This window comes from Emys orbicularis, chromosome 7 (assembly GCF_028017835.1).
Source record: "Emys orbicularis isolate rEmyOrb1 chromosome 7, rEmyOrb1.hap1, whole genome shotgun sequence".
NCBI lineage: Eukaryota > Metazoa > Chordata > Testudines > Emydidae > Emys > Emys orbicularis.
In genome coordinates this window covers 95,425,965-95,453,366 of record NC_088689.1, presented here as the reverse complement: position 1 = coordinate 95,453,366, position 27,402 = coordinate 95,425,965, and the positions used below count along the sequence as shown (strand labels likewise).

At 48.5% G+C, this 27,402-nt stretch overlaps 1 protein-coding gene across 1 annotated transcript in view; it reads left to right on the top strand.

The window, feature by feature from the left end:
* The window catches only part of NUP210 (nucleoporin 210), a 117,098-nt gene that overhangs the window by 35,636 nt on the left and 54,060 nt on the right, over window positions 1-27,402 (top strand). Inside the window, exons 12-14 of the mRNA XM_065408226.1 lie at window positions 18,892-19,047; window positions 22,725-22,923; window positions 24,494-24,639. Coding sequence (XP_065264298.1) covers window positions 18,892-19,047; window positions 22,725-22,923; window positions 24,494-24,639 — 501 coding nt within the window. The remainder of the gene's footprint in view (window positions 1-18,891; window positions 19,048-22,724; window positions 22,924-24,493; window positions 24,640-27,402) is intronic.

The following is a 27,402-nucleotide window of genomic DNA, read 5'->3' as shown; positions in this document are numbered from 1 at the left end:
GGTTATTGGACGGCAAAGGCCACAGCTTTCTTTACGGTAGATTCAACAACAGGGTTTTTTTTAATTCTCCTCTTTCTTGTGCTCCTCCTGTCCTTCTCATGCTACCATGCTTGCCAAGGCACACTATTAAACCAAACCATATTTTGAATGTGCTCCACTGGAACCTTTTTGTATACTGCTTACAAAATCAAATTTTGAACCATTGAGGTGGTCGCTAAATGAAGTTTCCCCAAGACATTTCGCCTCAAAAATATTACATGTGCAGTTCCTGTCTATCCACTTGGCATATGTGTGCGCTGAGATACGAGTCTTTTCTCTGATCAAACTGTCCAGGAAAAGATACGAAGCAGCCTACATATGGTAAAACAAGAGATTTGAATGGTTTATTTTTGCACTTTGTATAGGGCCAAATTCTGCTCTTCCACAGTGGTGTAAATGTGGAATGACACCATTGACTTCATTGGCTTCAACTGGATTTTCACCTGTGAGAGACCAGAATTCAGCTCATACTCAGTTACCCTATACATAACCATGTAAAAATGCCCAGCACTGTTGCACATTTCTATTACATTGCTGTAACTCAAGTTGGTTGTCCCCGATGGAGAGTTGAACATTTGGCACATGCTCTTTCAAAATGTTCCTTTGTTTCTTCTTTTAATCTTTTTTTTGTGTGCCATGGTGGTGGTTAGCTATATGAAATGTCCAACTGGTTACATTGATTTTCATAAAAAATAAATCTCTAGATGTTCTGCTTTGATTTCCTTAAATTATAAAGTGGGTCTACTGAAAAGTTTCACCTAATCTACATTTATAGCAGCACTGTATTAATTTAGATGGAATAAAGCGGCCCACGGAGTCACAGGGATTACAATGATCCTAACTGTCTGTGGCGGGGCCAGGCAACCCCGCCTTAGCCCAGAAGGAGTTAAGCCCCAGGGACTAGAGGGAGGGGCCAGGCAACCCCGCCTTAACCCGGAAGGAGTTAAGCCAAAGGGACTGACAGCGGAAGTCCCGCCTCCCTGGGCGGACTGGGCATGCTCCAAGTGCTATAGGAGTATAAAGGGAGGGAGACCGGCTCAGTCTGGGCTGGAGCCCGTAGGCGAAGGACCTGCCGGGGAAGCTCTTGCGGCGGACCAGCCACAGCCGGTGGCTACGCCGGGAAGAGACGCCGTCCACGGCCAGCCGGCGCCCCGGCGCTTAGAGGAGACCCATGGGACGACCGAACTCGCCGAGCACCAAGGACCCGTCGACTCCTGGGAGACCCCAGCGGAGACGCTGGTAGTAAGGGACCCTGGGAGGGTGACAGAGTGGTACTTCCCCCCCCCCCCCCCCCGGGGAATCTCGGCGTGTTTTGGTCGGAACCCCCCCCGCTGAGTTGGTAAAAAAGCCTCACGTTACCCTCCACCCGAGGGTCGCTCTTGGAACTCTGGCCGCTAGGCCACGCTACCCTCCACCCGAGGGTCGCTCTTGGAACTCTGGCCGCTAGGCCACGCTACCCTCCACCCGAGGGTCGCTCTTGGAACTCCGGCCGCTAGGCCACGCTACCCTCCACCCGAGGGTCGCTTTTGGGACTCCGGCCGCTAGGCCACGCTACCCTCCTCCCGAGGGTTGCTTTTGGGGACTCCGGCCGCTAGGCCACGCTACCCTCCTCCCGAGGGTTGCTTTTGGGACTTTGGCCGCTAGGCCACGCTACCCTCCTCCCGAGGGTTGCTTTTGGGACTCTGGCCTATAGGCCCTACCGCCCGGTAGCCACGGGCTGGGTTCCAGACTCTTGCCGTTAGGCTGCGTCCCCGTGAGGCAAAGGGGATGTCATAGACTTTGGCCACTAGGCTATACAGCCCTGGATTAAAGGGCTAGTTGACAGACGGTGGCGGATAGTCCACTCCGCCCGCAACCTTAGGGGCGTGGACCGTCAAATTTGGTGGAGAATGCGGGCATGGCCCCGGACCTGCTAAGAGGTCCAATACTCGGAGTCTAGATGACGGAACCCCTCCCGCCGTCTAAGATGGATGCCGAGAAACTTGTAAAGTGGTTGCTGGAGAACCAGCAAGAACAGGTGGCCCAACAGCGACAACAACAGGCACACCTGCTGCAACAGATGGCCAGCCAGCAGCAGCTACAGACGACCCAGCACCAGGAACGACAGCAGCAACTCCTTCGCGAGTTGGCCACCCAATACCAAGGACAACAAGAGCGCCTGGTCCAACAAATAGCTACGGTAATGGGACCGCCAGGAGTTCCCGCCCCCAACACCACAGGCGCGGGGCTTGTGGACCACCTGGGGGAACTAACGGTCCGCCTCACAAAGATGGGACCAGGCAACGACCCGGAAGCATTCCTGGTGACATTCGAGCGGGTCGCCACCGCTGCTCGGTGGCCCCCAGAACACTGGGCCACGATGTTGGCCCCCTATTTAACGGGACCGGCGCAGATGGCCTACCGTAACCTGGATTCCCGAGAGGCCTTGGACTACCCCCGGGTGAAAGCGGCCATCTTAGACCAGACCGGCATTAACCCCGAGACGTACCGCCAGCGCCTCCGTAAAGAACGGTACCCTCCTGGAGCTCGGCCTCGGGCCGTGGCCCAACGGGTACGGGACCTCTGTTGGAGATGGTTGGAGCCTGAGGGCTTGACCGGGCCACACGTAGCGGAAAGGGTGGCCCTCGAACAGTTCACCCAGATCCTCCCAGAAGGAGGGAAAGCATGGGTACAGCGTCACCGACCGGCCACCCTGTCCGCGGCGGTGGGCCTGATGGAGGATTGCTTAGCAGCTGAGGAAGCCCAGACTCACCCCCGTAGGTCCGGAAACCTGAACCGGGGAGAAGGCCCAGACAGAGGAAGCCCTCGGGGAGCGGGGGCTCGGGAACCTGCCCCTCCATCCGACCCGCACCTACTAACCTCCACAATCCCGGACCCAGGCGGGAAGTCCCTCGGAGGCCGAGTCGAAGAGAACGGCCACCCCAAGGGGGACGAAGCCCAACAAGGGACGGCAACGGACCCGCGGAGGGCCGGAACCGCTGCTGGGAGTGCGGACAAGAGGGACATTTTCAGCGGGAATGTCCTTTTATGGATTGTAACTATGGACAGGTATGGGTTGCCGGTCATAGAGCCCGGAAAAGGGGCCCAGGGAAATTGGTGGTTCTGGTGCGGGTCGAGGGGATCCACACGAGGGCTCTCGTAGACTCAGGATGTAGTCAGACCCTCGTACGGGAGGGGCTGGTCCCGAACCTTAGACTGGCAGGGGATAAGATACACTTACAGTGTGTACATGGGGACATTCGCCCTTATCCCACCGCCTGGGTGAGGATTGGGATAGGGCAGCGGGAGGAAGTCCTCCACGTGGGCATAGCCCCCAGATTGGCCTACCCCGTAGTGCTGGGACGGGATTGGCCCAAGTTTAGGGAGGTCCTCCAACAGTATCAACTGTCAGCTCCGCAAATCGAAGGAGCTACGTCTCCAGGAAAGGAACTCCTCGGACACACGCCAGAGACAGACCCCGGGGAGGGGACGTCTACAGCGGGACAGACACCCGCCGAAGCCCAACATCAACCCATGGAAGAGACTCAGAGGGAGTTGGAACGAGATATTGACTTTGTGAGGGAGCAGAGAGAGGACCCAACGCTGAGTCGGGCTTGGGAGCAGGCCATTGTCCCCGGAGCGGGAGAGGACGTACCTCCCAGACTTCCGCAGGGGCCACGGTTCGAGGTCCAACAGGACCGCCTATATCGGGTGGTGCAGGAGCCACATACTCCTGAGGTCCCCCGACAGCTATTGGTTCCCCAGAGGTTGCGACGAGGACTACTACACTTGGCACATGCCAACCCATGGGCTGGACATCTGGGGCGGGAGAAGACCCTTCAGAGGGTGGCCCGCCGTTTCTTTTGGCCCGGCATTCACCAAGAAGTCCGAGAATATTGCGCATCCTGCCCAGAATGCCAACGGGCGGGACCAAAAGGTGTACCCCGAGCCCCGTTAATACCCATGCCGGTGGTCGGCGTACCCTTTGAACATATCGGAATGGATTTAGTGGGACCCTTAGAAAGAAGCAAGACAGGGAATCGATTTATTTTAGTAATCGTGGACTACGCAACCCAGTATCCCGAGGCTGTTCCCCTCCGAGCGGCCACGGCACCGGTGATTTTCACCGAACTCGTGAAGGTCTTCGCTAGGGTCGGGATACCCGCGGAGATCCTGACTGATCAGGGTACTAATGTATCCTCGAAATTGATAGCAGAATTGTGCCGCCTCCTGAATATACGGATGCTCCGAATGTCAGTTTACCATCCCGAGACAGACGGGCTGGTAGAGCGTTTTAATGGGACCTTGAAGTCCATGCTGCGGAAGTTCGTAGAGGAAGACCCCAGCCATTGGGATACATTATTGCCAGCCCTGCTGTTTGCCATAAGAGAAGTACCCCAAGCGTCAACCGGGTTCTCGCCCTTCGAACTTCTGTACGGCAGGCAGCCCCGAGGGATCCTGGACCTCTTAAGGGAAGACTGGGAGACTCAGGAGACTCGCGTGCTCGGAACCACCCAGTATGTGCTACGTCTGCGAGAACGGCTCCAAACCTTGGGGTTTTTTGCCCGGGAGCATCTGCGACAGGCCCAAGAGACGCAGGTTCGACTATATAACAGAGGGGCTAAGGCACGTAGCTTTAACCCCGGGGACCGAGTGTTACTCTTGCTACCCTCGGCGGAATCAAAGCTCCTGGCCAACTGGCAGGGACCATACGAGGTGATCCGACGGGTCGGACCCATAGATTATGAAGTCCGGTTACCGGGACGACGGAAGGACACCCGGACTTACCATGTGAATCTCTTAAAGGCCTGGAAGGTTAGGGAATCCTTGTTCATCACCTTCTCGCCCCCAGACCCAGAATTGGGACCCCTAGCAGGGGAACCCTTAGACCACAAGCCAGCGACACTCGGGGCCGGCCTTACCCAGGCACAGCGAGACCAAATATCGCAACTGGTAAAGGACTTCCCTGATGTGCTATCAACCCACCCGGGACAAACCAACCTGACGAGCCACCATATCGCGACGACGCCGGGCCAGAAGGTGAGAGATAACCATCGTCCCATACCACGGAAGATGTGGGCCACAGTGCGACAAGAGTTGGACACAATGCTTAAAATGGGTGTAGTCGAGGAGTCGAAGAGTGAATGGCGTAGCCCCATTGTTCTGGTCCCGAAGCCCGACGGGACCACTCGATTCTGTATCGATTTCCGGAAGGTTAATGCCATCTCTAGGTTTGACGCATACTCAATGCCCCGGGTAGAAGAACTCCTAGAACGACTCGGGGAAGAGAGGTATTTGTCGACCCTAGATTTAACCAAAGGATACTGGCAAATCCCCCTTACGCCCAATTCCCGAGAGAAAACGGCCTTCCCAACACCCTTCGGCCTCTTCCACTTTGTAACCATGCCATTCGGGTTACACGGCGCTGCAGCAACGTTTCAGCGGCTGATGAATAAGCTCTTGTTGCCTCACGATCAATACGCAGCGGCATATATAGATGACATCGTGATCTACAGTCGCAGCTGGAAAGACCACCTTCGCCACCTCAGGGGAGTCCTCCAGGCCCTCCGAGAAGCTGGGCTCACGGCCAATCCGGCGAAATGCCATCTCGGCCAGGAAGAGGTGACCTACCTTGGGTATGTCGTAGGGGGAGGGAAGTTGCGCCCCCAAATCAATAAGGTACAAGCCCTTATGGACACAGCTACGCCCACGACGAAGAAACAGGTACGCCAGTTCTTGGGACTAGCCGGGTACTATCGTCGCTTTGTACCGGACTTTGCGTCCATAGCTGCACCCCTATCGGACCTGACAAAAAACTCCCAGCCACAACAGGTACAATGGTCCGACCTGTGTGACAAGGCCTTCAGGACGCTGAAAGACCGACTCATGCAGGAGCCGGTCTTGCAACACCCCGATTTTTCAAAGGAGTTCATTCTCCAAACAGATGCGTCAGAGGTAAGCTTAGGGGCGGTCCTCTCCCAGGAATGGGAGGGGGAGGAACACCCAGTCCTATATCTAAGCCGAAAACTACTCCCCCGCGAGAAACACTACGCGACAATCGAGAAAATGGCCCATTTCGCCGCCAGGGCCTCTGATGCCCTGCGCTATTACTTACTGGGGAATACCTTCAAATTGATCACCGACCACGCCCCCCTCAGATGGATACACAGCATGAAGGATGTGAACCCCCGAATTATGCGCTGGTACCTGTCCCTCCAACCGTACGACTTCCGCGTGTTTCATCGTCTGGGTAAGGCGCATGCTAACGCGTATTTCTTTTCTAGACAGGGAAAGGAGGTTGGGGAGGCGGACCAGCCCCGGGGACCCCCCTTCTTAAGGGGGAGGGTGTGTGGCGGGGCCAGGCAACCCCGCCTTAGCCCAGAAGGAGTTAAGCCAAAGGGACTGACAGCGGAAGTCCCGCCTCCCTGGGCGGACTGGGCATGCTCCAAGTGCTATAGGAGTATAAAGGGAGGGAGACCGGCTCAGTCTGGGCTGGAGCCCGTAGGCGAAGGACCTGCCGGGGAAGCTCCTGCGGCGGACCAGCCACAGCCGGTGGCTACGCCGGGAAGAGACGCCGTCCACGGCCAGCCGGCGCCCCGGCGCTTAGAGGAGACCCATGGGACGACCGAACTCGCCGAGCACCAAGGACCCGTCGACTCCTGGGAGACCCCAGCGGAGACGCTGGTAGGAAGGGACCCCGGGAGGGTGACAGAGTGGTACCTCCCCCCCCCCCCCCCCGGGGAATCTCGGTGTGTTTCGGTCGGAACCCCCCCGCTGAGTTGGTAAAAAAGCCTCACGCTACCCTCCACCCGAGGGTCGCTCTTGGAACTCTGGCCGCTAGGCCACGCTACCCTCCACCCGAGGGTCGCTCTTGGGACTCTGGCCGCTAGGCCACGCTACCCTCCACCCGAGGGTCGCTCTTGGGACTCTGGCCGCTAGGCCACGCTACCCTCCACCCGAGGGTCGCTCTTGGGACTCTGGCCGCTAGGCCACGCTACCCTCCACCCGAGGGTCGCTCTTGGGACTCTGGCCGCTAGGCCACGCTACCCTCCACCCGAGGGTCGCTCTTGGGACTCTGGCCGCTAGGCCACGCTACCCTCCACCCGAGGGTCGCTCTTGGGACTCTGGCCGCTAGGCCACGCTACCCTCCACCCGAGGGTCGCTCTTGGGACTCTGGCCGCTAGGCCACGCTACCCTCCACCCGAGGGTCGCTCTTGGGACTCTGGCCGCTAGGCCACGCTACCCTCCACCCGAGGGTCGCTCTTGGGACTCTGGCCGCTAGGCCACGCTACCCTCCACCCGAGGGTCGCTCTTGGGACTCTGGCCGCTAGGCCACGCTACCCTCCACCCGAGGGTCGCTCTTGGGACTCTGGCCGCTAGGCCACGCTACCCTCCACCCGAGGGGTCGCTCTTGGGACTCTGGCCGCTAGGCCACGCTACCCTCCACCCGAGGGTCGCTCTTGGGACTCTGGCCGCTAGGCCACGCTACCCTCCACCCGAGGGGTCGCTCTTGGGACTCTGGCCGCTAGGCCACGCTACCCTCCACCCGAGGGTTGCTTTTGGGGACTCCGGCCGCTAGGCCACGCTACCCTCCTCCCGAGGGTTGCTTTTGGGGACTCCGGCCGCTAGGCCACGCTACCCTCCTCCCGAGGGTCGCTTTGGGGACTCCGGCCGCTAGGCCACGCTACCCTCCTCCCGAGGGTCGCTTTGGGGACTCCGGCCGCTAGGCCACGCTACCCTCCTCCCGAGGGTCGCTTTGGGGACTCCGGCCGCTAGGCCACGCTACCCTCCTCCCGAGGGTCGCTTTGGGGACTCCGGCCGCTAGGCCACGCTACCCTCCTCCCGAGGGTTGCTTTTGGGGACTCCGGCCGCTAGGCCACGCTACCCTCCTCCCGAGGGTTGCTTTTGGGGACTCCGGCCGCTAGGCCACGCTACCCTCCTCCCGAGGGTTGCTTTTGGGGACTCCGGCCGCTAGGCCACGCTACCCTCCTCCCGAGGGTTGCTTTTGGGGACTCCGGCCGCTAGGCCACGCTACCCTCCTCCCGAGGGTTGCTTTTGGGGACTCCGGCCGCTAGGCCACGCTACCCTCCTCCCGAGGGTTGCTTTTGGGGACTCCGGCCGCTAGGCCACGCTACCCTCCTCCCGAGGGTTGCTTTTGGGGACTCCGGCCGCTAGGCCACGCTACCCTCCTCCCGAGGGTTGCTTTTGGGACTCTGGCCTATAGGCCCTACCGCCCGGTAGCCACGGGCTGGGTTCCAGACTCTTGCCGTTAGGCTGCGTCCCCTTGAGGCAAAGGGGACGTCATAGACTTTGGCCACTAGGCCATACTGCCCTGGATTAAAGGGCTAGTTGACAGACGGTGGCGGATAGTCCACGCCGCCCGCAACCTTAGGGGCGTGGACCGTCACACTGTCCAACAGTAAACAAGGTTTGGGGTTTGGTGTACAGAGACCTCAGCCTGCTTGGTACCATGGCAAACATGCCATAATAAATCATTGTTAACAATTTATTGAAAATACAGAAAAGGAGGAGGGGGGAAGGTTTTGAAATGTAAAGCATTTGAAATGTAAAATATTGAATAAGGCTTTCATTTTAAGCATACCCCATGTTCCCTTTCCCTTTAGCTGGAGAAAGTCGTCGTTGTCTTCTTCTTCTTCTTCTTCTTTTTCCTTTATGCTGCTATTCTTGGTGAGAGTCACGGTGACAGCATGGAGAGTAGGGAGGACCAGACCTCCTTTTCCTCCACAACAGGTTCCAGCTCCTCCTGGGGGATTCTCCAGCGTTCTCAGGCCAGCCGGGAGATATAATCCCTCCAGCGTGTCCTGGGTCGACCTCAGGGCCTCTGCCCAGTGGGACGTGCCCAGTAGAGTTCCAATGGAAGCCCCTGAGGGGGCATCCTTATTAGGTGCTCGAACCATCTCAACTGGCTCCGCTTGATCCAGAGGAGTAGCGGCTCTATTCTGAGGCCCTCCTGTATAGCCGAGCTCCTCACCCTATCTTGAAGAGTAAGCCTAGCTACCGAGCGGAGAAACCTCATTTCCGCCGCTTGTATCCGCGATCTCGTCCTTTCGGCCATTACCCAAAGTTCATGACCATAGGTGAGGATGGGGACGTAGATTGACCTGTAAACAGAGAGCTTGGGTGAGAACTCGGCTCCCACTTCACCATCATGGATCAGTACAGCGCCCGCATTGCTGCCGCACCAATCGCTGGTTGATCTCATGCTCCCGTTTGCCATCACTCATGAACAAGACCCCTAGATACTTGAACTTATCCACTAGGGGAAGCTGCTCCCCCCTCACCTGGAGAGAGCAGGTCACTTTCTTCTGGGAGAGGATCATGACCTCTGATTTGGAGGTGCCGATTCTCATCCCAACCGCTTCACACTCAGCAGCGAAACGTTTGAGTGAGCATCTGAGATCATAGTCTGATGAAGCAAGAAGGACAACATCAGTTGCAAACAGCAGAGATGCCACCTCTGAGCCCCTCTACCAGATACACTCCATAGCTTGGCTGCGCCTTGATATCCTGTCCATGAAAATCACGAACAGCAGTGGAGACAAGACGCATTCTTGGTGGAGTCCAATGCCCACCTTGCACGAACTCGACTTGATGCCCAGAATACGAGCGCAGCTCTCACTCCGAGAATAGAGGGACTAGATAACACACAAAAGCGGCACTGACACCTCATACTCCCACAGCACTTCCCACAAGACATCTCGTGGAACGTGGTCATATGCTTTCTCCAGGTCTACAAAACAAAGATAAACTGGATTAGCAAATTCCCACGACTCCTCAAGTATCTGCGAGAGAGCAAAGAGCTGGTCCATTGTTCCACGGCTGGGATGGAATCCATATTGTTCCTCCTGAATCTGAGGTTCAGCTAGTGGGCGTAACCTCCTCTCCAGCACCCTGGCATAGGCTTTGCCAGGGAGGCTGAGGAGTGTGATCCCCTATAGTTGTAACACACCCTCTGGTCTCCTTTCTTAAAGATTGGGACCACCACTCTGGTTTGCCAGTCTGGAGGTACTGCACCCGCCTTCCACGCAACATTGAACAGGCGCGTTAACCATGACACCCCAACATTGTCCAGTGATTTCAGCATCTCCAGGCGAATCTTGTCCACCCCTGCTACCTTACCACTACGAAGGCACTTTACCGCTGTATCGACCTCAGCATCAGAAATAGATCCGATCTCACCGGAGGTGTCCGGCGCTGCCTCCTGGAAGGGGGGCATGTCCATCGAGTTGCGGAGTTCCTTAAAGTGCTTCTTCCACCTCTCGACAGTCTCCTTAGTCGAAGTCAGTGTTTCACCACCCTTACTGAGTACAGTCTGGGCAACGTCCCGCTGACCCCTTCTAAGGCGATGAATGGTTTGCCGGAACACCTTTGAGGCCATCTAGTAGTCATTATCCAAAGTCTCTCCAAACTCCTCCCAAGCCTGGGCTTTTGCTTCAACAACCGCCCCAGCTGCAGCACTCTTAGCCAACCAGTACCTCTCAGCCATAACAGGAGTCCGGTTCGCGAGCATTGCTCGGCGGGTCGCCTCCTTTGACTTGTCAGCTTCCCTCACCACTGGAGTCTACCAGCAGTCCTAGGGTTGCCACCATGACAGGCACCAACCGCCTTCAGGCCACAGCTTTTCGTGGCTGCCTCAATGATTGAGGTCCTGAACAAGGTCCACTTGGACTCAATGCCCAAGGCCTCACCTGGAATGCAAGAGAGGTTCTTCTCCTGAAAGTATTTAGAAAGGAAAAAACACATTTCACAGTTTTAGATGGTATTAAGGATGGTAATAACTGTCCTTTTGGGGGAAAAGACGTTAGTTGAGATGGGCTGTTGTTATTGCTGCTGCTGTTAAAATGCTGTTTCCTAAGAAGTCAAAATAAGAAAATACATAAAAAGGGAGAGAAAAGAACAGCAAAGATAGAAAATGCAGCTTCGGTCACTGATGTTAACTCTCACTTCTGATCTTACTGCTGGAAAAACACAGACATAGCACATGGTCTTATCAGCCACTCCAAGACCTGGCAAACTTGTTACCAGCATTGGACTGTTTAGGACATTGCTTTGAGCTGCCTCTTTCTGGTCACAGGTGTACAGCAGTGTTGCAAAATATGCAGTCTTGCCAGCTAAGCCAGACTCTTATTAGACAGAAGGAAAAAGGCGAGAGATAGGAAAGAGAAGAAATAAGGTAGGGAAGGAAACAAACATTTTAGGGGGAGGAGACAAAGTCTGACATCCCAGGTGGTCATCTCTCAGGATTAAAATGAAGAAGATCCTGGGTTTCAGGAGATGGTGAGGGTGGTAGCCAGGATAGTGAAGCTCACTCCAGGAACCAATTTTTCTCCCAAAGTCTCTTTCTTTAAGAACCCCAAAAGGAAATGATGGGTGGAATAATCCACCCCCTCGTTATTTTGTCCATCAGTTAGACCTAATTTCAGACGCAGGTATTTTGATTCATTGATTTCCAGTCCTCTGCTCCTCATGTTTACCAGTCATAATCTTAACACAGTCCTTGTATTATAACAGGAAGCCTTTTTTCTTTTTACTAATTCAGTCTTTCTATCTTGCTTTTCCCATCACTGCTTGTTGTAATAGGCTATTGTGACATTTCATGAACTTTCACTTCTCATGGCTTCCCTCACAATTAGGGCAAATTTGTAGGCTTAATTATCACAACAGCAGTTAGTGCTCAGTTACAATTGGTTATTAATTACAGTAGACAGATTATTACTGCCATTCTTGTTTTCAGATTAGTCTCCACCTCTTGCTCAGTGAGTTTCAGATCAAGCCCTTTTAAGTCAAGGAATAAACGCCCAGAGATTTTGGTGGGCTTTGGACTACTCCCAAAGTTTGTTTAATCTCTGAAAAGTGTTTCTGCCCAAATAGCATCATGGGGATTCCATGTTTATTTTGTCACAGATTTCTAAACTGGCTCTGAATACATGTAAAAAGAGAGTTTAAACATCTTTTTATTTTACTTACTTTAGAAAAGCCAAGTGTCAGCCCTACAAAGCTAGGAATCTGAAAGTCAAGCTGTGTTCTTTCTGGCTTGTGCATCATCAGTAATACAAATTGTGCGGGGTGGGCCCAGTTAACAAGTCCATGGATGATGTGCAAGTCAGGATAGAATCCAGTTTATTCTCCCTGAGCTGTCCAGTAGTAACTAGAGTAAAATGTAGCAACACTTTTTTTTTGGCTGCCTGGTAAGAAGATGTGACTCTGTGTACACATAAGAAGGTAACATTTTTACAGTCAGTCTTCTGACTATTTTAAGTGAAGCTCTGTTTATCCAGATATACCTGATGTCTCCAAAGCATTTTGAATGAATAATTCTGCATTATCCTAAGGAATCTGAGCTTTCACCCTTCTCGACTGAGCCTATTTCCCCTAGTCCCACTCCAACTGTTGCCTATTTGGCCAGTAGTTTTTCTTTTTTTTTTCTGATGATTTTCTGTTAATGGGCCATCCAGAAGCCCATGAGAGAAAAGGAACTACCATATTAAATTGGTTCCTCTTTGATTCTTTGGGAAGAGTCTACTTGCATGTGTCTCAGCTGTTCCTCCTTTTAGACCTATGATTACTGCCCACATGAATCTTGTTTTTCATTGTACTTTGTTTACATCAGTTGAATCATGAAACTGTTCATAGAAAATGTTTACTATGCTACAGAAATTAACCCCCACATAATTTGAAGCTTCTTGCCGTAGGACATTATTCTCATTATGGAACATTGTCTCACAGGTCGACCATAGCATGTGGAGAGGGGTACCTGGGTGATAGAGAAAAAGATGTTTTTTTAAAAAATGCAAATTATTCTCAGTACTTTTTGCTGTGCAGCAAGATGTTGCCACAGAATTATTTGTGTAACTTACCATAATGCTGTTTAAAAACTATGAATTCTATAGCAATGGTTTTCTTTATATAAGAATGTTACAGATTGAGAATGACCGTGTTACTTTTGATGCGGCAAACTTGATGGTTCTTGACTCAGTGTGAATGTGAAACTTCAGCAGATAGTATTCTGCTTTGATTTCAATAAGCTACAGAGTTACCATACTACTTAATGGGCAAAGTCATTCATCTCTCTTGTGATACAGACCATAAGACTGAATAATTAGTTGTTCCCCCTCGCTCCACTAAACTAAAATAAAGTTAAAGTCCTGGCAATTTATCTTAAAATCCTTCATGAACTGGAAAGGTCTGATTCTTGGGAATGGTCCCCTTTGACTTGAATATCTAGGTTTGGCAATGATTGAATCCTTAGAGAGCCTGGCTGAGGATGTAACCTACACAGTGTACAGGCCTCTGTATTGCCCAAGGTAAGGCCTGGTCTACACTACGACTTTAATTCGGATTTAGCTGCCTTAATTCGAATTAACGCTTGACCCGTCCACACAACGAAGCCATTTAATTCGAATTAAAGGGCCCTTTAATTCGATTTCTGTACTCCACCCCGACGAGCGGAGTAGCGCCAAAATCGAATTTGTCAATTCGAATTAGCGTTAGTGTGGCCGCAATTCGATGTTATTGGCCTCCAGGAGCTATCCCACAGTGCACCATTGTGACCGCTCTGGCCAGCAATCTGAACTCGCATGCACTGGCCAGGTGGACAGGAAAAGCCCCGGGAACATTTGAATTTCATTTCCTGTTTGCACAGCGTGGAGAGCACAGGTGACCACAGAGAGCTCATCAGCACAGGTAACCATGCAGGCTGATAATCGAAAAAGAGCACCAGCATGGACCGTACAGGAGGTACTGGATTTGATCTCTATATGGGGAGAGGATTCAGTGCTAGCTGAACTGCGTTCGAAAAGACGAAATGCCAAAACTTATGAAAAAATTTCCAAGGGCATGATGGAGAGAGGCCACAATAGGGACACAGATCAGTGCCGCGTGAAAGTCAAGGAGCTCAGACAAGCCTATCAAAAAGCAAAGGAGGCAAACGGTCGCTCCGGGTCAGAGCCGCGGACATGCCGCTTCTACGCTGAGCTAAATGCATTTCTAGGGGGGGCCGCCACCACTACCCCACCTCTGACTGTGGATTCCGAGCTGGGGATAATCTCATCAGGTACACCTGATGATTCCGTGGAAGGGGAAGAGGAGGAGGAGGAGGACGAGCTGGCAGAGAGCACCCAGCTCTCCGTTCTCCCCAACAGCCAGGAACTGTTTCTCACCCTGACTGAAGTACCCTCCCAAGCCTCCCAAGCCAGCACCCAAGACCATGACCCCATGGAAGGGACCTCAGGTGAGTTTACCTTTTAAAATATAAAACATGGTTTAAAAGCAAGCATTTTTAATGATTAATTTGCCCTGAGCACTTGGGATGCATTCGCAGCCAGTACAGCTACTGGAAAAGTCTGTTAACATGTCTGGGGATGGAGCGGAAATCCTCCAGGGACATCTCCATGAAGCTCTCCTGGAGGTACTCCAAAAGCCTTGCCACAAGGTTTCTGGGCAGTGCAGCCTTATTCCGTCCTCCATGGTAGGACACTTGACCACGCCATGCTAGTAGCAAGTAATCTGGTATCATTGCCTGACAGAGCCTGGCAGCGTATGGTCCCGGTGTTTGCTGGCATTCAAGCAACATCCGTTCTTTATCTTGCTGTGTAATCCTCAGGAGAGTGATATCGCTTAGGGTAACCTGGTTGAAATAAGGGAATTTAATTAAGGGGACTGAGGTGGCCGTTCCTACTGGGCTGTTTGCCTGTGGCTGAAAAGAAATCCTTCCCTGCATTTAGCCAAGTGCAAAGGGGGGGGGGGGGGAGGATTGGCCCAGAGCTTTTCGCGTTTTGCTAGCAGGGATCTTCCCTGATACCAGCCAGGCGGTGGGGGGAGGGAGAAAGCACTCATCCCAGAGAATTCATGGCGGGTGGGGGGGGGGGGGGGTGTTAGTTTGGTTCCTGCAGGGATCTTCCCTGATACCAGCCACGCGGTGGGGGGAGGGAGAAAGCACTCATCCCAGAGAATTCATGGCGGGTGGGGGGGGGTGTTAGTTTGGTTCCTGCAGGGATCTTCCCTGATACCAGCCACGCGGTGGGGGGAGGGAGAAAGCACTCATCCCAGAGAATTCATGGCGGGTGGGGGGTGGTGGTGTTAGTTTGGTTCCTGCAGGGATCTTCCCTGATACCAGCCACGCGGTGGGGGGAGGGAGAAAGCACTCATCCCAGAGAATTCATGGCGGGTGGGGGGGGGGGGGTGTTAGTTTGGTTCCTGCAGGGATCTTCCCTGATACCAGCCACGCGGTGGGGGGAGGGAGAAAGCACTCATCCCAGAGAATTCATGGCGGGTGGGGGGGGGGGGGGTGTTAGTTTGGTTCCTGCAGGGATCTTCCCTGATACCAGCCACGCGGTGGGGGGAGGGAGAAAGCACTCATCCCAGAGAATTGGATGGGGGGGGGGGTGTTAACCTTCAGCAGCAGAAAACAAGCTAACAGGAAAACTGCAGCACAACGGGCTTTGCTTGGTATGTGGGAAAGCAGGGCGCAGAAGCCTAAAGACAGTGGCTTACCATGGCAGCATGCAAGGTGAATTCTGTTGCCCCGACCTGCGTCTGTGATCTCTAGCAGCAAAGCCACAGGCACTCAATATTAAGAGGCAAAATGCGACCTTGCACAGAAATCACATGTGCTATGTAATGTGAATAGTATACACCGTGAAAGAGTATAAGCATTGTTCTGAAAAATGTATCTTTTAAAAAAATTCTCTCCTTTTTTCACTCCCTCCAGCAGGTGCAAATGTTTCAAGCCTCCCTCCTCCTTCCCGAAGGCTATCCCAGATAAGGCGTCGTAAAAAAAAGACGAGAGAAGAGATGTTTTCCGAAATCATGCAATCCACCAGGAATGAAAGAGCTCATCTGAATGAGTGGAAGGAGACGGTTTGCAAGTATAGGAAAGAAGCCAGTGACCGTGAGGACAGGAGGGACCAACGTGAGGACATGAGGGACCAACGTGAGGACAGAAGGGACCAACGTGAGGAGAGGAGAGACGCTCGAGATGAGAGGTGGCGGCAGGAAGATCAGAGGAGTCGGGAAGCAACGCTGGGGCTGCTGCGTGAGCAAACAGACATGCTCCGGCGTCTGGTGGAGCTTCAGGAACGGCTGCTGGAGAACAGAGTGCCGCTACAGCCCCTGTATAACCCCCCTACCTCCTCACCATGTTCCATAGCCTCCACACCCAGACGTGTAAGAACACGGGGGGGGAGGCTCCGTACACCCTCCCATTCCACCCCAGTGGACAGCCCAAGCAAAAGGCTGCCATTTTCTTAACCTTTTTTTACTGGGCTTTTCCTTCCCGCTGATCCTCCTCCCAAACCCCACTCAGGTTCTCTCCCTCTTTTTATAATCAATTAATAAAGAATAAATGATTTTTAAACAATGGTGACTTTATTTCCTTTGAAAGCAAGCTGGGGGAAGGGGGAGGGTGGGTTCCTTACAGAGAATGAGTCAATAAAGGGGGCGGGTTTTCAGGAAGGATAAACAAACATAAATTTCACACTGTAGCCTGGCCAGTCATGAAACTGGTTTTCAAAGCTTCCCTAATGCGCAGCGCTTCATCGTGTGCTCTTCTAATCGCCCTGGTGTCTGGCTGCGAGTAATCAGCAGCCAGGCGATTTGCCTCAGCCTCCCACCCTGCCATAAAGGTCTCCCCCTTGCTCTCACAGAGATTGTGAAGCACACAGCAAGCAGTAATAACAATGGGGATATTGGTTTGGCTGAGGTCTGAGCGAGTCAATAAGGATCGCCAGCGACCTTTTAAACGGCCAAATGCACATTCTACCACCATTCTGCACTTGCTCAGCCTGTAGTTGAACAACTCCTGACTCCTGTCCAGGCTGCCTGTGTATGGCTTCATGAGCCATGGCATTAAGGGGTAGGCTGGGTCCCCAAGAATAACAATTGGCATTTCAACATCCCCCACGGTTATTTTCTGGTCCGGAAAGTAAGTCCCTTGCTGCAGCCGTTTAAACAGATTGGTGTTCCTGAAGACGCGAGCGTCATGAACCCTTCCCGGCCAGCCCACATGGATGTTGGTGAAACGTCCCTTGTGATCCACAAGTGCTTGCAGCACCATTGAGAAGTACCCCTTGCGGTTTATGTACTGGGTACCCTGGTGCTCCGGTGCCAAGATAGGAATATGGGTTCCATCTATTGCCCCACCACAGTTAGGGAATCCCATTGCAGCAAAGCCATCCACTATGACCTGCACATTTCCCAGAGTCACTACCTTTCGTAGCAGCACCTCCGTGATTGCTTTGGCTACTTGCATCACAGCAGCCCCCACAGTAGATTTGCCCACTCCAAATTGATTCCCGACTGACCGGTAGCTGTCTGGCGTTGCAAGCTTCCACAGGGCTATCGCCACTCGCTTCTCAACTGTGAGGGCTGCTCTCATCTTGGTATTCTGGCGCTTCAGGGCAGGGGAAAGCAAGTCACAAAGTTCCATGAAAGTGCCCTTACGCATGCGAAAGTTTCTCAGCCACTGGGAATCGTCCCACACCTGCAACACTATGCGGTCCCACCAGTCTGTGCTTGTTTCCCGGGCCCAGAATCGGCGTTCCAAGCCTATAACCTGGCCCATTAACATCATAATCTCCAAAGCACCGGGGCCCGCGGTCTCAGAGAATTCTGTGTCCGTGTCCATGTCCTCATCACGCTGGTCGCTGCGCTGCAATCGCCGCCTCCTCCTCCTCGCCTCTTTTTTCTGGTCCTGTGTAAGCATAAACTCCACGAGAAAGCGCGAGGTGTTTATAATGTTCAAGACTGCGTTCTGGAGCACAACGGGATCCATGCTTGATGCAGAATGGAGTCTGCAGAGTTCACTCAGGAAAAAAGGCGCGAAATGGTTGTCTGCCGTTGCTTTCAGGGAGGGAGGGGGAGGCTGTACCCAGAACTACCTGCGACAATGTTTTTTGCCCCATCATGCACTGGGGTCTCAACCCAGAATTCCAAGGGGGGTGGAGACTGCGGGAACTATGGGATAGCTATGTAAAAGCTACCCACAATGCAACGCTCTGGAAATCGATGCTACTATGGTAGCTTGGACGCAAACCACCGAATTAATGGTGCCTAGTGTGGCCGAATACATTCGAATTTATAAAATCGGTTTCCTAAATTCGAATTATATAAATTCGAATTAATCCTGTAGTGTAGACATACCCTAAGTGTGGGCAATCTGCATTCCTACCTATCACTCACTCCTGATGGATAAATTCCTGGAGCAATATGTATGCCGGATGTACAGATACAGAAACATCTGCTAACATACCGTTCAGGCTAAAAATAAAGATGCGATGGCAGCAAAAATTCAATTTTTGTTTCCTTTTCTCTGCCCTCTTCTTTTGCTTTTTAGACTTCTCAACAATTCCCATTGGTAGAAGCCAGTTGCCATAGTACAGTAGGTTAGCTGCACTGAGACCTAAAAACGTCCACTTGACTGTCTTTGGCTTTCAGCAACAGAAAATTAATCAGAGTTTTGAAAAATACAGCAATCACACACGCTGGGCCTCTGTTGTGCTGACTTGTGAAATGATATGCTGACTGCAAGTGCTATTAATCACAGGAATCTTTGAGCATTAGAGTTTTGCAGCAGTGGTAGAGAGGTGTTTAGGTTAGCAGCAGTGATGAGCAAAATGTATGTGTGTGAATAAATCTGAAATTAAAATGAGTGAAGGGCAGGAATCTGCTAATCCCTGGCCTTGCTGATTTAAAGTGCTGGGGCCTCAGTTTCATTGTATTTCAGTGCTAGCATTCTTAACTCTATGCAGTGTGTCTAGCATTTTATGTACTATGTCCGAAGTTTGGGTAGATGGTAACCAAGAGAACAGGGCACCATATTAATACAAATTAAATATTTTTTCCTTCATGTTTTAGGCTCACGGTGGAAGTGGAAATTTCAGTTGGTCCTATTCTAACCAGGCTGTTGCTACAGTAACAGTCAAAGGAGTCATGACAACTGGAAGTGATATTGGTGTCAGTGTTATACAGGCAAATGATGTTCAGAACCCACTGCACTATGGAGAAATGAAGGTAAACAGTATTTTCTCTGGTCTCTTCTGAAATTTGACTTTAGCAGCTGTAGAGAAGGCAGGGAGAGCTGTCAGTCAAGGAGCAGAGTGTCTCTTAAACCACAACCCCTGGTCACATGTCCCACAGAATTCTGCGTCCATGCCCTGCGGCAGGCAAGCTGAGTCAGAGCTCATGCTACTGGGGGCTCCTCTCAGACTATCTCTTTAATTACTATTTTAATGTCAATCCCAGCGATGAAATTTAGCCTGTCCCTTTACCTCCTCTCCCAGGAAAGGCTTTTCCCAGTTGAATTCTTTGTTAAAAAAGTAACAAATACTCACTCGCTGCAGGCCAAGCAATCAGCCTGATAACCCTAAGTAAAAACACTGTTTGTTGCCCTGCAGAGCCTCTGCCAGAAACCGTTTGTTTTTCCCTTATGCTAAATGATAGCAGACACCATCCAGGTGGATGGGCATTTCTCAGCAAGGATAGAAAGACAGAATTTTACAAAATCCCACGTGACAAACCTAGCTGAGCTCCAGATCCCCAAACAAGCTAAAACTTGTTTAGAAAAGACACCATGATTCCTTCAGTGGGTTATTGCTTTAGAAGGATACAGGGGACAAAAAAATATACCTCAGTCAGGAGGCATTTGGAAGCATTGGCCACCTCTCTGCAAGCCCACACCCGCTCTTACTGCTTTTATAGAATAATCATTGCTTGTGGTAGTCACCTAGTGGGGAAAAATCTAGGAACAAGCATCGCAATCTACCTTCAAGAAAATCTCTGTGACAAGAAGTGGGGGAGCAGAAAAGTCCCTACTCGAGGCTTATGATGGAGCTCCATGAATTTAAATACTTTTTCCTAGCATTTTTGCAGCTTTGGAAGTTTTCAGTTGGGGGAACTTGATGCCCTGTTCCTTAATGGAGAACTGGCCAATGCCTTTAAGTAATCCTGAACAAAAAATGGAAGAAAATAAATTTAATGGATAAACCATATTTTATTTTATTTTATTTTATTTTATTAATTTATTTTACAAAAGAGAAGGAAGTAGCCCCAGTTGTTCTGGTCAGATTCTAACTTAGGTAACTGCATTCTGCCTACTTCAAAAACGGTGTTATTTTTCACTGTATTCAACTGTTGTGTAGCATTCATGGTGCTCTTGGGAATACAGGCAGCCCCAATATAGCATGGCATGTAAGCATGTGCTTAACTTTTTAAGCTAGATTGGGGCCAAAATGGGCATACCCTTGTCTGTATCACCCTCAGTGAAATGCAGCCTCTGAAGCATGAGCATGGCCTTGAATGCAGGCTTTTGAAAAAGGCAGAGTAGAAGTACAGCTTTAAAAAGCTAAGCATTGTAGAGAGAACCTGAATTGAGGGGTAAAAGCTTGCTCCTGAACTCCAGCAGTAGAAGTAAGAGATGGTGGTTGAGAGCTGCAAATTTGTGTGTGATTATTTTGAGACCTGGAGCAGGTATATTTGTGTACAATATGGTCATAAATAGAGAACTCCTCACCTGGAATATGCTTATTTATGCCAAGCGATAAGAGACCCAGTCTGGCAAGCAACTTTTCACCCTTACATCCAACTGAGAGCCTTGTAAAAAAAATGCTAGCCATCTCCAAGAAAAGGTGGCAGTTGAGTTCGGAAGAGCATTTGTAGACTTGGAAGACAGGTGCATGGATATAACAGGTGCATGGATATAATTTAGCAGCCGATGTGGAGCAAACTGATTGGATTAAAATTGCAGACACTGGTGACCCAAAATGCCTAATCGCTTTTATGACCTCCCTTATCCAGCATAGCTAAAATCCTTCAGGTTCCACATTGTATCCTTGTTTGCTTCAGAGCTCCTTCTGGCAAGAGTGTGAGAGAGTATGTGCTTGTCAAACTCTCCAGTACTGTCCCGTAATGAAAAGAGAGCTATTTAAGCAGCCAGACTTTTTTGTTTAATATGACTGTGTTGGGAAAAATCTTTCGAAACAAAACTTGCTGGGTCAAACTGCATCTGCAACATCTTTGCAGGGTGCACCAGCTTGCTTTTAATGTATTTTAAGTTAACTACATCAATTCTACAAAATGTAGTTTAAATGGACATTAAACATAGTGTTTAAATGTGTAAACTGTGATGATCTGGCTGTTAAAGCAAGATGCAAACTACTTTACAATCTTTGTGACACTGCGCCCATATTATCTGTGTCCCAAAGATGTCACTTTTTAGCAATATGACAGTTGCCTGCAGGAGGTTCAGAAATGATGTTTTTAATTAAAGCTCTATTTCCAAATACAATTCAAAGTTTATAGACGGTAATAACTCAGAAAAATGCTTCTTACCATGCAAGCTTTTAGAGCAATACATTGAGCAAATTGAGCATCGTGTGAAGGTACTAAATATCTCTGCTAACGTGTTAAATGTTATGTGTTCTGTTTGGAATAAATTGAAGTGTTTGGGGTAGGAGCTTTATCTGCTGACCTTGATAAGCAAGTTATAAGAATAGTCGTTTATGTTCCATGAGGATTGCAGTTTTAACACCGTACCATATGGTCTAACAATTTACCCTGAAGCTTTTGGCAGATGGTTTAAAAAGTTAAAGATGCTGCAAATGAAAAGCTTTGATCACAGCAATGGTTATGAAGTGTTACAATCCGTCTGTGATGGTTTCTTTAACATTAGCAAGAAGGTAACAAATCGGAGTAACAAACAAATACCATTCAAGGGCCTGCTCATCAACACTTCAGATAATGTCTTTAAACATTCTATTAATCATTTCAGACCATCTAGACTCCTAGGATCTGATGCTGCCTCTCTTACTTACACATGTAACCCTTTTGATGTCAGAGTTGCTTCTCACATCATGCATCTGACGAAGTGGGTATTCACCCACGAAAGCTTATGCTCCAATACGTCTGTTAGTCTGTAAGGTGCCACAGGACTCTTTGTCGCCTCTCACGTAAGGATTACCTGCATAAATAAAAGTTGCAGGATCAAGCTCCAGATTGTCATTTTACTTACTGAGATTTCCGCTATTGTACCAAAAAACCCCAAACTATACCAAGCACTGAGCACCCTTTACAATCTCTTATAAATACACTATTGAAAAAAGACTCCCTTAATCTGAGTCTATTAACATAGTTATAGAAAAAATTAATATAAACTCCCACCAGCATTTCCCTCATACAGTGCTGCCATCTCCTTTCTTGATCCAAAGCCCATTGAAACTGGTTGAAAGACTCCCATTGACTTCAATGGGATTGGCTCAAGCCCTTATACCCATGGAACTTCAGCTCAGAAACTTCCTCTGTCGGAATCTGTGGTAGTGTCTTATGGGGGGGAAAGGTCCAACGTTTTAAAATAATCCCAGAATAAAATAGGCAGCAGATTATAGAGTGCATAAAAATAGGTGCAGGTTTCAATGCACTTGTGAAAAGATCTCTTGTCTGGCAGAGTATTAAAATTTTACGGAATGCTTCTAGTCACTCTTTCACACCTCTCCCTGGCAGTTATGGGGAACAGCACTGTTGGGACTCTGGGCGGTTGTTTCTAGCCCTCTTCTCTCAGAGGGAAACTGACTGTGGTGAGGTGTCCTTGAGAGGTGTTTTTTTTTGGGGAAAACGTAATTACTGAGTCTTAAACTTTCTTTCTAGTTTCTTATGTAGCTGTGTCTTACGTTATTGTTTTTTCTTGTCTCTCTCAGGTATATGTAACTGAACCTAGTGGCATGGAGTTCACGCCGTGTCAAGTTGAAGCACGTGTGGGTCAGATACTGGAGCTTCCCTTGAGGATTAATGGCCTAGTGAATATTGAAACCAGTGAGATGGTCACACTGAGCGATTGTTCACATTTCGACTTAGTCGTGGAGGTAGAAAACCGTGGCGTCTTCAAACCACTCCAAGGTGATTTTAAAAAACAAAACAACCCACCCCCCCCCATGTATTCAGTTCAGGTTACAAGACAAATAGAGATGTTACAAATATAAATCATTCACCTACTTGCAATGGCCTATTTTAATGGATTCATGGCAGATTACTAGAGAGATGTCCAACTGCAAATACAGAGACCATTGTAGTCCAACATTTCTGTATATTGAAGATGCCTATTTTTTTTTTATGGAGTAGCATTTTTATTTCTTTGTCTTTTAGTATTTAAGGATACCAAAATCTCTTGCAACAAATAAGCCGAGTACACTGAGGAATGTTCAGACTCACATACACGCTGCTCTACCCCAGACCTTTCCACTGTTTTTTCAAAGTCCTTGCTGTAACAGACCTGATGGTTTCCTCACCAGAAATGACCAATTATGTCAGGTTTTGGGGAGTCACATTGGCTGACGTGAAGATACCAAACTCTTTCACTTATGATACCGTGCCCAACTTTGCATAAAGTTCTCTTTTCAATTCTATTAAGCCATTCACCCATTTGATTGTTTGCTTGTTTTCTGGGAGAAATGGGGGCCAAGGATAGCAATTTCTTAAATTCCATTCACTGCAGTCATTGGAGCAGGGCCAAAGGATTGTCCTTCTGAAACTTACTATATTAAGCAGTGCATTTCCTCAGGTGCTTCCCCAGCTGTTTCCACCATTATAGCACTTGTCTGACCAGAATATGGAATGTGCAATCTCTTCTAAATTTGCCATTAACGAATCCTTCTGCACTAACAGGCTGAGCAACTCTGTTGTCATCTGGTGTCTGCTGGACCAGATTACCTTGCACCCACAATCCTTTGTTAGCCTGCTTCTTGTTAGTTAGTTCTTCCTTGTGTTGTATTATTGAGCCAGCCAAAGCAGTTATTGTTAGACTTACGGCGTCTGCTTGCTGAAGAGGCAGCTCTTTTAAATGTCATTCTACCTAGTTTGGATATGTACCTTATTTGCCATTGTTCTGTTAAAAAAAAATCCAGTCAAACCCAAAAAAAGAGAGAGAAGAAAAGAAAACCCCACAAAACACCTGGGTTAGCAAACAGGCACATGCCATGAAACTAAGAACTTAATTTCCCCTAGATAAAACTTAGAACTTAATCATTAACTTGAATGTAGGTAATACATCATGCTCTGTGCAGTAAAGATTGTTTTAACCGTGCATTTTATTTTGGCTTAATTACAAGCCAGTTTCAATTTAGAACAGCAAGGAAAAAATACTCTGCTAAAAGAAAGAGCAAATTATATTACTCTGTATCCCAAAGAGAAGACTGATGTCCTTTTAGAAAAATTTGGAAGGAAAAGAAGTTTAATAAGTTTGTATGTTTCATAAGGTGACAGTTTTGAGGCTAATGACAATACATTATTCAATAGAGCTATGGGTATTGCATTTCCTCCGTGCAGTCACTGAAATTATCTGTACATATTCCCTGCATATTTCTAGCACAAACATAATACTGTCAAGAAAGCTATATTAAAATCTGTATCAAAATGTCTCGCTTATTCTCCCCAAATGTTTACTCTTTATTTGTTTGGGTTTTTTTGACAGGGAGACTTATGCCAAGTTCTGATTTTTGCAGTGGAGTCAGAGTGAAAGCTGAGGCTCAAGGATACACAACACTTGTTGTTAGTTACACTCATGGTCATGTCCACCTTAGTGCTAGCATCACCATTGCTGCCTACCTACCACTAAAAGTAAGCCTGTAGTAAGATATTCTCTTTAATTGATGCTCTTAAAACAGTCTACTCTTGAAAATTCATTTAAATCTTAACTGAGATTTGATATTATGTGCTAGTATATGAAAATGAGAGTCCATTGACTGGGGATGTCTCAATTCAGGTAATCATGTCTCTTAAGCATGTGCTTAAGTACCAGTGGCTTAAGTACTTTTCAGAATCAGGGCCAATACTTACTGCAAGCAGTTTGATTTCTGTACCACGACTTACCTGATGTCTTTGAGATGTTTCTTGACCAAATCAGTGCCCCAAGCCAAACAAAGGACTTGGTAGAATTCTGTATTGGGTTAGTGCACTGTATTTCTGTTTCTCCCTTTGTTCAGAAATGAAAGTGAGTTTGGTGCTATCCGAAAACAATCACAGATAGACAGGTCTGAAGAAAAGACCTAGGACTAGAATAACAGGGGATACTGTCAGCATGAGTGTGGATTTGCTGGAAGAGTGATGCATATAAGAACACATAAGAACAGCCATACTGGGTCAGACCAAAGGTCCCTCTAGCCCAGTATCCTGTCTTCTGACAGTGGCCAATGCCAGGTGCCCCACATGGAATGAATGGAACAGGTAATCATCAAGTGATCCATCCTCTGTCACCCATTCCCAGCTTCTAGCAAACAGAAGCTAGGGACATTTCATGTGAGAGTAAGAGAACTTGGGTGCACATGCTGTTCAGACTATTCCTGTTTTTAGCTAGTTTTGCTAGTCTCTAACTTTCATGAATATTGTACTAAATTTGCCCACAGTCATCTTCACTTCAAAAAGGAAATATAAAAACCACAGTAATGAAGCAAAGGCAGTATATTGCAGATCTCAATAAGAGTAATATAAAATCCTGGGAGATGAAGTTGCTATTAGGTGAATTAAATGGAGAAAATATGCTGCTAAATGATAACACATAGTACAAGGTTTATAAAGAGATCTGGACTTGTCAATCAGTTCAAGAAATTGAATCTTTCTGAACTCAGATACATTTTGGAGAAAAATATTATAACTGTTGAATTAATTAGTTACTCATCAGTAAACTTTGAAGTGGTGGGAGGTTCAAAGCCTTCCTTGTATCTAACTGTCTGTTTAAAATGATTAATGATTGGCCTAATAAGCTAGTAATGAGAGCAGTCACAATTGCATGGCCACAGCAGCAGGTAGAAGCAAGCGTAGCCTATTACCCCTGTAGTCACAGCACACAAAATCATTATTTGGCAAAAAAGGCAGAGTCTGGTGGCCTGTGTAGTCTGTGGAACTGAGTATTTTTTTCCTTGCAAACAATTAAAATGTGTTTCACCATTGGACAGGTTACAAAGTGAAATAAGAACCTCTTAAAGGACAGTATTCACAAGTCCAAGGAATGATTAAGAAGCATAGGACAGTGTGTCAGCTTCATGATTAGATGCCAGCGACTGAATCCACAGAGGCTACCACTGCTGCATGTTAGGATAGCAGTGTTTCAGAATCTGGAATAAATAAATTTGCATATGTCTAATGATGATTTCACTTTAAAAGATTACATTCTGTCCAAGAGTTGTTTCTGCGGCATTGATCAGAGTAAAAGAAATCCTGTTTCACCTGTATGGAACTAAAACACTAATTTTGTATTTCATCCCCAAGGCTCATTGTAGAGATTTTTTGACAAGGGCACGTTCTGTCCAACACTCTGAAAGTGGGGATCAATTTGGAAATACACACTAGTCTGTCTTAACCTAATATACTTGACTAACATAGTTAAAATAAAATAAAAGAATAAAATAAGAGTCCATTTGCTGCTGTGTCCCACTCCCATCCCCTGAACTCTGCTTCGCCTCTGCCAATAATCATTCCATCATCTTAATTACTGGCTATATTTATTGCAATTTTACTTTTATAAAGTATTCTAAATTCAGCTCTGAGTACTACATTAAAAAAAACCTAACTCTCAATACAGTTTTATAGGGCAAAGAGGCCACAAATTTTCAGTTCTGTTTCTATTAACTAGGTAAGCTGTTGGGTGTTTTAAGATTGAACACAGCATACATAGTAAATTCAAAAGTTTAAATTGACATGTAAGAGTTTATACAAGTGAATATAGGTATCGTATTAACAAGGGGATGAGGAGTCCATTCGACTGGGAAAAAGTTATATGAATTGCATCAGTTGAAGAATGAGTGTTTCATTTCTTGGTGTTAAAATACACAGATTGAGATTACAAAATGGAATGCACCAGGTTTGGGGAAATTAAATATAGCCTTTAACAGAAGTAATAAATGGATTCCATATCAGATCAAAGAAGTCTTTTAAAAAAAAGAGGAGATCCTTGCACATCTTTCAGACAGGAGGATGTTGAGCTATCCAGAACAGAATAAAAGATCTTCTCTCCCATTGAGTTAAGATATTATCTATTCATTAGAAGTATTACAGATACGACATCAGTGCATCCCTTCTGGGGGCAACAAATAAAAGGGACATGGGTGTATGGAAGGGGGGAGGATAGACTACTTTAGGGATTACTCTGTTATCTTTTCATTGTTGGCCAGTGCTTAGATAGCACAGTGACAGGAACTTTAGAAAGACCTTAGAACTGTGGTTTTCAAACAGTGATCCATAGTACTCTTCCTTGTTGTTGCCATCTGAAGAATGAAATATTTTTATGTATAAAAATGCAGGGGTGAGACATTGGGAGGAGTTGTCTTCCATTAAAACGTCTCTTATGAAGTGGTCCACAGAGCGAAAAAGTGGAAGAATCCCTGG